This window comes from Carettochelys insculpta, chromosome 13 (genome assembly GCF_033958435.1).
Source record: "Carettochelys insculpta isolate YL-2023 chromosome 13, ASM3395843v1, whole genome shotgun sequence".
In the NCBI taxonomy this organism is placed as follows: Eukaryota; Metazoa; Chordata; order Testudines; family Carettochelyidae; genus Carettochelys; species Carettochelys insculpta.
Window position 1 is genome coordinate 43,446,334 of NC_134149.1, and position 10,282 is coordinate 43,456,615.

The 10,282-nt window shown below is 56.3% G+C and overlaps 1 protein-coding gene across 1 annotated transcript in view; it reads left to right on the forward strand.

The window, feature by feature from the left end:
* The first annotated feature begins 3,338 nt into the window (after positions 1-3,338).
* The window catches only part of KLF8 (KLF transcription factor 8), a 72,573-nt gene continuing 65,629 nt past the window's right edge, over positions 3,339-10,282 (forward strand). The window contains exon 1 of the mRNA XM_075007423.1: positions 3,339-3,559. Coding sequence (XP_074863524.1) covers positions 3,539-3,559 — 21 coding nt within the window. The 5' untranslated portion in view covers positions 3,339-3,538. The remainder of the gene's footprint in view (positions 3,560-10,282) is intronic.

The window sequence follows — 10,282 nt, forward strand, 5'->3', positions numbered from 1 at the left end:
AAACCACTAAGCCATCCTATATGCAGAGGGTCTTGCTAGAGGATGATCAGAATGGCTCCTTCCAGCCTTAAAATGCACAGCTTTAGGAAACCATGTGGAAAATTAGAAACTTGCAAGGTTAAAACTTTTTTCTGCTGCGGTAGCGTGAACCCAGACAACATAGCCTGTTAGGGCACATGAGAACGGCCATAATGGGTCAGACCAAATGCCCATTTAGGCCGGTGTCCTGTCGTCAACAGTGGCCAGTGCTGGGTGATTCAGAGGGAATGAACAGAACAAGCAATCATCAAGTGATCCATTCCCTGGTGGCAGTTTCCAGCTTCTGGCAAACAGAGGCTAGGAACACCATCCCTGCCCATCCTGGCTGATAGCCACTGATGGACCTGCTCTCAGTCAGAATTTAGCTAGGTCTTTTAAAAACCCTGCTATAGTCTTGAACCTCACAATATCCTATGGCAAGGAGTTCCACAGGTTGACTGCAAGCTGTGTGAAGAAATACTTCCTTTTGTTGGTTTATAACCAGCTGCCTATTAATGTCATTTGATGACCCTCAGTTCTTGCATTATAAAGAGTAAATAACACTTCCTTATTTCCTTTCTCCATGCCGGTCATTATTTAATAGACCCCTACCACATCTCCCCTTCTCAGTCATCTCTATTCGGAGCAGAAAAGTGAGCTGAGGGACCAGCAGGCTCTGGGGAGAATTGCTTCCCAGCTCTGTGCCTCGGTTTCCCCACTGAGCGCACCAGGAGAAGGTGGGAGCTGAGTTCCCACAGGTCTGCAATGTGTTCTGAGTATGCAGAACGGCGAAACTGGAAATGAAACTGTCTGTACAGCCCTGTGTGGCTTCCCCTTCCCAGCAGTGCCAATAGAGAGTAAACTGCGGGTAGGAGAGAGGAGGGTGAGGTGTACTGGGCTAATTCCTCGCCAGGGTGGGCAGCTGCCCCTCATGCCCGCACTGGCCTCTGGGTGATTTGCACAGAGCATTGTGGTTGGCCGCATGGGCAGATCTACACAGATCCAGCTTTGAGTGTCCCTTAAGCCCTCGCCGCAATAGAAAAGCAAGTGCTCAAGGCCATGGCCAAATGCCTGGGGGGTTTGCTTGCCTGGCCAGTTCTCCAGGGTCTCCCTGGCTTCTCTTAATGGAGTTTTCGGGGCTGGAAACACCCTTTTGTAATGAAATGTGACTGGAGAAATGTTGCCGTGGCAACATGAACCCTTCCTTCCCCTCATCCCCCCCAGGGGCTTAAGGGCCCCTGCTGTCTCCCCTCCCAGCCATGAGAAAGAACAGTTCCCAGGGTGGGGCCAGCTTCACCTCCCAGCCCCTGGAGCCAGAGACTGTCAGCAGCAGAGGAACGGGGAGGGGGACCGCTCCCCCTCGTATCCAGACAGCAGTGGGCCCGAGGAAGGGGGCAGGAAGCTTAGGCCGCGGACCAGTATGACATTCCTGGGCTCTGCAGCTTCCTCCCCTCGGCATGACGGGGGGGTCATAGAGCAGAAGAGAAAGACGGGTCCCCTCTCCCGCGGGGAGCCTCCTGCTCCCAGCCCTCCCCAGCTGTCTGCCTGTGCAGAGCAGCTGGCCCAGCCCTGGGAACCGGTGACACAGGGAGGGGGAGAGCCCAGGCCTAGAAGGAGGCCTTGCAAGGGTGGTGGCCATGCAGAGAAAGGACTGCACCAGCCACCTAGGATGGAGGTACATGCACCTCACTTACCCTGGCCTCAACCCCCTCAGGGGACAGTTTCCTAAACTACTAACCATGAGGAGGAGATGGTATGTGCTCGTCTCCAGCCCAGCTGCCTAGGTGGGGCTCTAGGAGCTGTAGGTTCTAGTCCTGATGTGCTATTGACTCCCTGTGGGCCCTCAGCACTAGATCAGCCCAGCTACTGAAGTTACATGCCTCAAGCATGCCTGGGCTTCAGCTCCCACCTGTCAAAGTCAGCCCACCAAGCTCGGGCCAATGGGGTGGGGCTGCCACCTTTCTGAGATGTCCTCAATGGCTGCTAACCATCTCCAGGCCATTCATTCTGAGCTCCTCCATCATGAGCTGGCTGGAGTCCAGTGGAGGCAGTTAAACCCACTTGAGTCAAGTGCCTCCTGCCCTGGAACACTGTTCTCTGCAGGGCTGGTGTGCAAATAGCCAGCAGGTTGCACCCCAAAGGGAGGAAACAGACCCCCCCACAGCGCACCCTGTCTGCTGAAATCAAAGAGGTGCAGGAGAAGCCCTGGTTAGGGAGCTCTAGGGCATGTTTAACTAGAAACTCAGCTTTTAGCCCCCGTCGGGGTAACCCCCCACCTCCTTCAGACCGGCGATGGATGCAGCTGCAACAGCCCCGGTTACAGTGGCAGCTTTCCAGTCTGTCAGGGATGTGCCCGTGGAACTGGCTGCTCCAGGAAAGACTCATGAAAAGACCATGAGTGCCTGGCTCGGTCAGGAACAGTTGCATCTCTAGGGGCCCAGGAGCGCCCAGGTGCAGGCCAAGCAATATTTGCACGGCTGGGGGCGGGATAAAAGCCACCTGATCTAGGTCAGTTGTGTGGCTAGCCCAGGGCACGAGGTGGCACGTGGCCTCCCTTCGCCCCGGGGGCTCGCGGCGGGGCTGCAGAGAGCGGCGCCCAGGCTAGCAAGGTGCGAGCCAGCAGCCGGGCTCCTAAGGCGCGGCAGGAGCAGCTGGAGCCCGGGCGCTGGAAAACAGCGGCCCCTCCCTGGTGGAGTTTGCAGGCGCCACCCCTGAGCCGGGCACGGCTCCGCTCCTCCCACGCCCAGCCCTGGCTCCTGCTCCGGCGCACACGCCCCCTCCCCCTTGCCAAGTGAGCTAACGCCCCAGATCGGGGGGAGGGGGGACGCCTCTGCTTGGGCCCCCCACGGGCGTGGGAGCGGGGTCATTGTCCTAGGCTGGGCGGGGGCGTCTCTGGGCGCAGCAATGGGCGGGGGAGGGCGTAGCCTCGGGGAGCCGCTGTCCCCCCAAAGGCAGCACGAGCCACCTTCCCCAGCCCGGTGAAACCGAAAGGGGCCGGGCGCGCAGCTCGAGCTGCTGGGGCGGCTTGTGCACAGGAGGTAGGTGGAGTCAGGGCGGGAGCAGCGGCTCCCCCACCCCACGGAGTCACCCCCCCCCCCCGGCGATCCGGGCAGGGGCGGGGGGCTCCATCCCCCCCGGCTCGGGAGGGTCCTGCAGCCGAGGCGGGCAGCGCTGGGCATTGCCCGGGGGGCGGCCGAGGCAGCCCCGGGGGGAGCCCAAGTTGTGCATTGCAGCTTTAAAGGGGCTGGTGATTGACAGGGCATGTAGCAGTGGATGGGGTGGAGCCGCTGGGTGGGGTCAGGGACAGGCAGCTGGTGAAAAGGAAAAGAGCGAGAAAGGGGGGGGGAAGCCATCGCCCCCGCCCCGCCCCGGCCCCCCGCCAAGCCCCGGCGAGGAAGGGGCGCGCAGGAAGGCTGGCCACGAGCAGTGCCCTTGCAAGGAGCCCGGAGCCGCCCCCACCCAGCGACCCCACCCTCCCCGCCCCTCGCTCCCGCAGCAGCAGCGCCAGGGCCGGGCGGAGATGCACTCCGAGGAGCAGAAAGTAAGTCCCCTTCGCTTGGTCTGCGCCCCCCCCCCCCGTGTGGTCACAGGCGGAGGGGGAGGATCCACCTTAAGCAACAGCCCGGGGCCGCGGGCGGGGACGGCTGCGCGGGGCCCGGGAGCCGAGCCCGGCCCGGCCCGGCCCTGCCCTGCCCTGCGGCGTGGGGCGCTGCCAAGGGGGTTCGCGTTGCAGTGCGGTGGACCCGGCGAGGGCTCCATTTTGCCTGGCCTCTTAAAGGGGCCGCGCACCGCCTGGCGGGGGTGGAGGCAGAAGTCGGCTGCGCTGGGGGAGAGTCCTTCCCGGGGCAGCGGAAAGGCGTGGGGGCCCCGGGGTGCAGAGGCAGCGCTCCCCTGGCGACCTTGGGGTCTGCCTCCGGGGGGACGGGGGGCAGTGGGGTGCGACCCGCCCCCTTCCCTGCCCGGCCACCCGCAGAGCTGCACTTCGAGGAGCGGTGCACCCTGCGAGGCGGGGTTCCACTACTTCCTGAGCGTGCAGCCGGGCCTGGCTGCTGGGCACCTCTGGGGAAGCTTTGGCAGTGCCGCACAGCTGGGCTGGGCTGGGCCCCCGAGGTGTGAGGGGGGGCTGGCTGGGGTGAGGTGGGGTGGGGGCACGGAACTTCAAGTGTGCCAGGCAGGTGCCCTCTGCCCGCTGGGCGTAGCTGGCCGTTGCATGAGTGCTGGAAGGTTGGCTTGCAAGCTGAGTCGGGGCACGCTGACCCTGGCCAAGGGTGCCCAGGTCTTGGAGATGGAGCCAAGTTGATGGGAGGCAGCGTGGAGCATCTTCAAGGGTCTGTCTTTGGAAGAGCCGGCGGGATGGCAGCCCAGGGGCAGCTGGTTAAAGGGTCTCTGTTAGAAGAGGAATGCTAGGTGGAAAAAAAAATGGCGACCTCCGTGCCTGAAGAAAGAGGGGCTCTAGGCAGGTTAACCGCTGGAGGGAAAACTCCCGAGGGTCATCTCAGTAGACGGTATTTTGCATCTACGCGCTGTCAGTGCGTGCGAGGAAATGCCTGGTCCATACGCCGACCAGCTCAGGCCCAGGCTTTCAGAAGTAAGAAGTGATTTTTGAGTGACCCGCTTGAGACCTGAGATCTGACACTCTTGGGAGATGCTGAGCCACCTGCCCTGTGAAAATCACTCCCCTTCCAGCTGGGGACCCAAAATCGCTAGTCATTTGTGGAAGCCGCATTTTATTCTCTGGTGGATTCACCTTGGTTCCAAGTCTTGGAGCGTGTTCCGAAAACTGGAGACCCCGTACAACCATATGGGTGTCAGTACGTGACAGGGTTGCCTAGTTTACAGTTGGTGTCAACGTGAGTTCAGGCCTTCTTCGCTAGGAGCATTGCCTAGTGGCTGGACTCCTGGTTCTGTTTTCGGTTCTGCCGCTGACTCGCTGTGGGAATTTGGGCAAGTCGCCTCGCCACTCTGTAGAGCAGTTTCTCCATCCATAAAACCGGGCCCATCATTGCCTCCACGCCAGGAAGCTGATTAGGCAACTTAATTTAATTAGCGTGTTAGCTGACAAGGGTGTTCTGTGTAAGCACATTTTTGACAGTGCTGAAACTTTAGTTTTAGGGTTAACACCTTTGATGTCTTTCATCATGTGGGTGGGGAGAGGGCATTGGTAGGTAGAAGCTTTGGAAGGGGTCAGAGGTGGGAAGCCTTCCATCCCTCCTTAGAAGAGCATGAAAGCCTTGACCCTGCCATCAGAAGATGACCGCTCGTTGGTATTCCGTCTAGGTTCTGATGTGGTGTTGAAATTGAAGGCTGGACCCCTGTGGGAGTCTTTATGGTCTCGCAGGCTTCTGCTCCTCGACGCTGGAGCTGTTTCCTCTGCTCGTGCGTGTGGAAGCGTTAGGCTCTCCTGAGGCATCTTCCTAAAGCTCCATTTCAGCAGAGAAACTGGAGGCGTTTACGGAGCGATTGTCTCCCAAAGCGTTGTAGAAAGAAAGGTTCATTTCAGTGAGGAAGGTTCAAGTGGTTAGAGCCCTGTACTGGGATTCAGGGGATCTCGCGGCTGTTCCCACCTCTGCCACAGACTCGCTATGTGACCTTGGGCAAATCACTTAGTCTCCATGTGTCTCAAATCCCTGTTGATGGTAACAGTTGAGTGGGGACTGAGTCCTATTTGTGTCTGTGCTTCACCACAGCGTAGGCTGTATAAGTAGGTGCAGGAGCAGAGAGGTTGTAAGCCAAAGGAAGCCGCACAGGGATGCTGACTTCTGCTTTCCTGGGGGTTCACAGGGCTTCAGCTTCAATTAGGGACAGGTAGAACCAGAGTAATTGGAACCAAAGAATTCTCTACCCGGGACAGTCTTAATTGCCAGAGAGCACATCGCTGCACCCGGGGCCGACGAGCCTGCTTGCCAGCAAATTGGACAGTTGAGGGCATCTTCTGCAATTGTTATGGATGTGTGTCCTTGTCTTTATCCGTCCTTCCAGCTCAGTCGCATCTGTCATGCTACCCTTTGTAATTCACGTGTCCTCCTCTGACGATATTGCACTGTAGCTTCCTGGGATCCCAGGGAAGGGCTTGCTGTTAAGGTTTAGGAGGGGCGTTACCTGAGTTGGTATCAGTGACTCAGAGCCCCTGGTTTGACTGGAAGAGACACTTCTGTGCAGAGTTGGCTTGTGGTGTACCCCTTTGTATCTCTTTGGTTAATTAACAGAAGACTCGTAAAAAATGATGACGCCAATAAAATATTGGGATTGTGCCTTTTTTCCCCGCTGCTTTTTGTTAGAAGGAGCTCACTTAACATTCCTGATATTTATGCAGGGTAAAAGTTATGTCTGGCTTCCTTGGCTTTGCCGAAGGACTTGTCCATCTTGGAGACCTCCCAGCTCTGTTCCACCTTCCTTAAACAGATAGGGGATATTGAATCTTTCGCACAAACTTTTTCTCCATAATGTTAATTGGGCACAGACCCTTAATGGAAGTCACCAATAACCAGAGTTGTAAACCTTCTGCTGGTTTCCGCCACTCAGTTACTTGTCTTTGATACGTGCGAATGTCATTGTGACAGCGCTCTCCAATCCTTGACGAATCTGCTCAAGGCTGCGCGAGGCGACAGACCCCTTACCTCCTTGCTACCATCTCACAGTTGCTGCTACAAGTGAAGTTGTCCTAGGGTGGTCACTGATGAATTGCCCTCCAGTCTCGTTATCTTCTGGAAGTTTCTCCTGTAACCATAGGACCTTCCTTCCTTGGTTATGCAAATCTGGTCAGGTGTCATCCGTTCTTTTTCCGTGCTGGTCCTTCCATCCCTGATGCCGTCTGCTTTCCCCCGATGTGATTGCCAAGCCTCCTTCCAGCTGTTTTGCTGGGAGGAACACGTCTCCCAGTCTGGTTGGTTGGTTGGTGCTGGCCTCCTGCGTTCATGAATTCCACTCTCTGGAGATGAATTTTTTCGCCTTCACTGTCAGTGTAAGCGACTCTGAGTCTTTTAAGCATCGTGAAGCAAGAGCATGTGGTTTGCTTAATGAAATCTCCTCCATAGGAATTTGAGTCTTACTGCAGAATGACACCGGCAAACAGGGCAGAACGGAGGTTTTTCAGCTACTGTTTGAAAGAGCTAAGTTGCTCTTAAAACGAGTGCCCAATTTATTGACCTTGGCAATATTTTCAAGTACCTGAAAGGGTGTTGCAGGGAGGAGGGAGGAAAAATGGTTCTCCTTGACCTCGGGTGATAGGACAAGAAGCAATGAGTATAAATGGCACCAAGGGAGGTTTAGGTTGAACATCAGGAAAAACTTCCTATTTGTACGGATGGCTAAGCACTGGAATAAATTGCCTAGGGAGGTGGTGGACTCTCCATCGTTAGATGTTTATCTAACCCGCTCTTCAATACCTCCATCAGCGATGATCTAGATGGCGCCTAGTCCTGCAGTCAGGGCAGGGGATCGGACTTGATGAGCTCTCGAGGTCCCTTCCAGTTCTAGGATTCCATGATTCTGCGAATGTTGCTCTCTGTGGAAGGACTCATTTGGGAGACGGTATGAGGGTTGGAGCAGTACATTCCTGTTCAGCCTGGGTTCTGTTCCTGAATCTGCCACTGACGCGTGACATCACCTTGGGTCGCTCATATTTCCTATCTGCACAGTACCTAAGGTGGCAGTTAGGTGCTGTTCAGATACAAATGGTGAGGCTTTCCCCAGTGACAGGAAGCCAAGGAAAGCCTCTCTGCTGATAGAAGTAGAGCCAATTCCAGCTCACTCGGTTTTTCAGAGGTTTTCTGTAAAGATCAATTGAGAGCCCTTTTTTAATGGCTCTCTGAGGAAGCCCTAGCAGGTACTGGGACCGATTAGTAAAGGCTTTCAAAGACGTCTTAGTGAATGAAGTGAAAGTATGTTTGGAGTCCGGTACATTGAATGGGCTGGGGTTGCATGTCAGCTCGGGACAGAGTGGATGGGATGGGACGAGTCCTGTGCTTTGAGATCCCTAATTGGCTGGAGAAGAAAGGGCTTTCGGACAAACAATAGCAAATGGTTTGCCTGCGAGTCTCTAGGGAAGGGGGATGTGAGTTCCCACCTCTGATTTGGCAAACCCCCATTATGCCCTTAGGAGGGGTCCGCTGCTGGCCAGCCTGTCCCTGGAATCTGACGCTTGAAGGCCCTAGCTGTGTCAAAGGGATATTGGTTTTAGCTCCCCCATCATTCTGAACTTGTAAGTACCCTGGTGAGCTGTGAAGGACTGATTCTACCAAGGCCCTTCCTGGGCTTGGGGTGATGAACATGTACATAGGTTCTTTTCCTCTTTCCAATACCTCGTTTGTGTAACGCTTTTACCTTAAGAATAAATGTGCTTGCTTTAGAAAGAGCTGTGTGGTGTAGCCTCCGAGGAGAAAGCAAAGCACAGACAGTGGCCTGGGTAGGCAGTTTGGCTTACTGGGAATAACCGAAAGTAGGCAGAGAACGGTGCAACTTGGAACAGTCCCAGCCAGGAGGCTGAAGAGAGGAATTTGCAGCTTATGAGAGGTGATATGGGGACTAGGGTCTAGAGTGGGTGTTCTTGGGGACTACGCCGAGGGGACAGTTGCCTTCAACTGCAAGGAGTGTGTTTTTTTTTAAAAGACTGTTTGGGCTCTTGAGACTACCAGCGCTAGATTCCGTTGGCTTCTTTGGAGGACTCACACCCGGGGAGAGAGAAATTAGGCAGCTTGAAGATGTCTGTGTTGAGTTCGGAGAAGCAGAATCTTCTCTTCCAGGTGCGTGTTAGGCATTGGAGTTAGCCAGGGAGCAAAAACCGACCCATTTAAATGTTGCTGCTTCTCTTCCTCTCGGTTGCTCGGCTTTCACTGTGCAGGCTCGTGCAGTGGCGCTGGTTCCGCTTCTCCGCCCCCAGCGGGAACGCCGGTGAGAGGCCCAGTTTCCCCGAATCTCTTCGATGGAGTTGCAAACCCTGGAGACGACCCTTCCAACAAGCAGTGCTCCATTCGGTGCTGTGCTGGAAAGCCAACATGCGCTTGATTTTGGAGAACTCTGTGGTTATAGCTCCTCTCCTGGGCACAGGGCCCTGGTGGGTGTAAATGCACGTGGGAGTCTTCATTGGCTTGAGCGGGTCTTTATGTAGGAGACCTCCCAAATAGGACCGCTATCAAGGGGGAGCTGTGGGTGGCTAGACCCCCTCTTGTAGAGGGGAGCTGGTATGAGAACTCCCTGCTGAACTGTATCGGAGACATAGCCGTGTTTAGTCTGTATCTTCAAAAACAACAAGAAGTCCCGTGGCACCTTATAGACGAACAGATATTTTGGAGCATCGGCTTCCATGGGCAAAGACCCGCTGCGTCAGATGCACCTGATCTGTTCGTCTGTAAGGTGCCACGGGACTTCTTGTTGTTTTAGCTGAACTGCTAGCCGCTCCTCCCAGGGCAGGTACCCTGTAGCCATCTGGATCTGCGGCCGCATGTGCTGGAGCTGATGGGCCACAACATCTGGGCGATAATTCCTCCTCTGAGGTATGCCTTCCGGGGCACGCCCAGCCTCCGGAGGAGCTGAGATCCAGCGCTTGCATTCTCTTAACCCCTCCTCCGCCGCACTCCTTTGCTGGCTGTGCAGATCTTGCTCTGTGCTTTTAGCATTGCAGCAGGCAGCCGCTTCCTTCTAGAGCATCTTTGTGCTCGTTCTGTGGGTGGATTGCTCTGTACCTCGCCGTAGGGCACCCGCCTCTGGGGTGGAGTCTGCGGCCCAGATGCCATGGGGACGGGCGTCCTGGAAATCGTGTGACAGTTTGGGGAAATGGCCTAGAGGACTGTGTGGCCAAACCTCTGGGGGAAGTGGCCTTACGCAGCTGCTGACTCTGTGGGTGGGTGGGGGCCCTGTGAGTCTCAGCATAGCAACGTAAGTGCTGCATTGGTGAGACAGGGGCTTGCTGTGGGCTGGCTCATGCAGGTGTCAGTCCGGTGCCGAACTGCCCGGGGCAGGCCCAGCTCCAAACAGCCTCATCCTGGAGGGAATGGTCTGGCTTGGGTCCCAGGGCATGGCCCGAGTGAACAAACAGCAGCATGTGGGTCCCTCTGTTCTACGTGACCCTCCCTGCCAGCCCAACACCAGCTGGGATTGGCCAGAGCAGCCTCCGCGGGAGACCTAGAGGTGTCCAGCTGTTCTTCTAAGCTTGTTGCTCCTTCCCTCTGCTCCACCCATCGGGCTCCCCACCTCAGCCCTGGTGCCCTTTGCGGCAGTGCTGTTCAGTGGCCGGAGCAGCTCGCCTCCAGTGCCCGGCTGGGTGTCT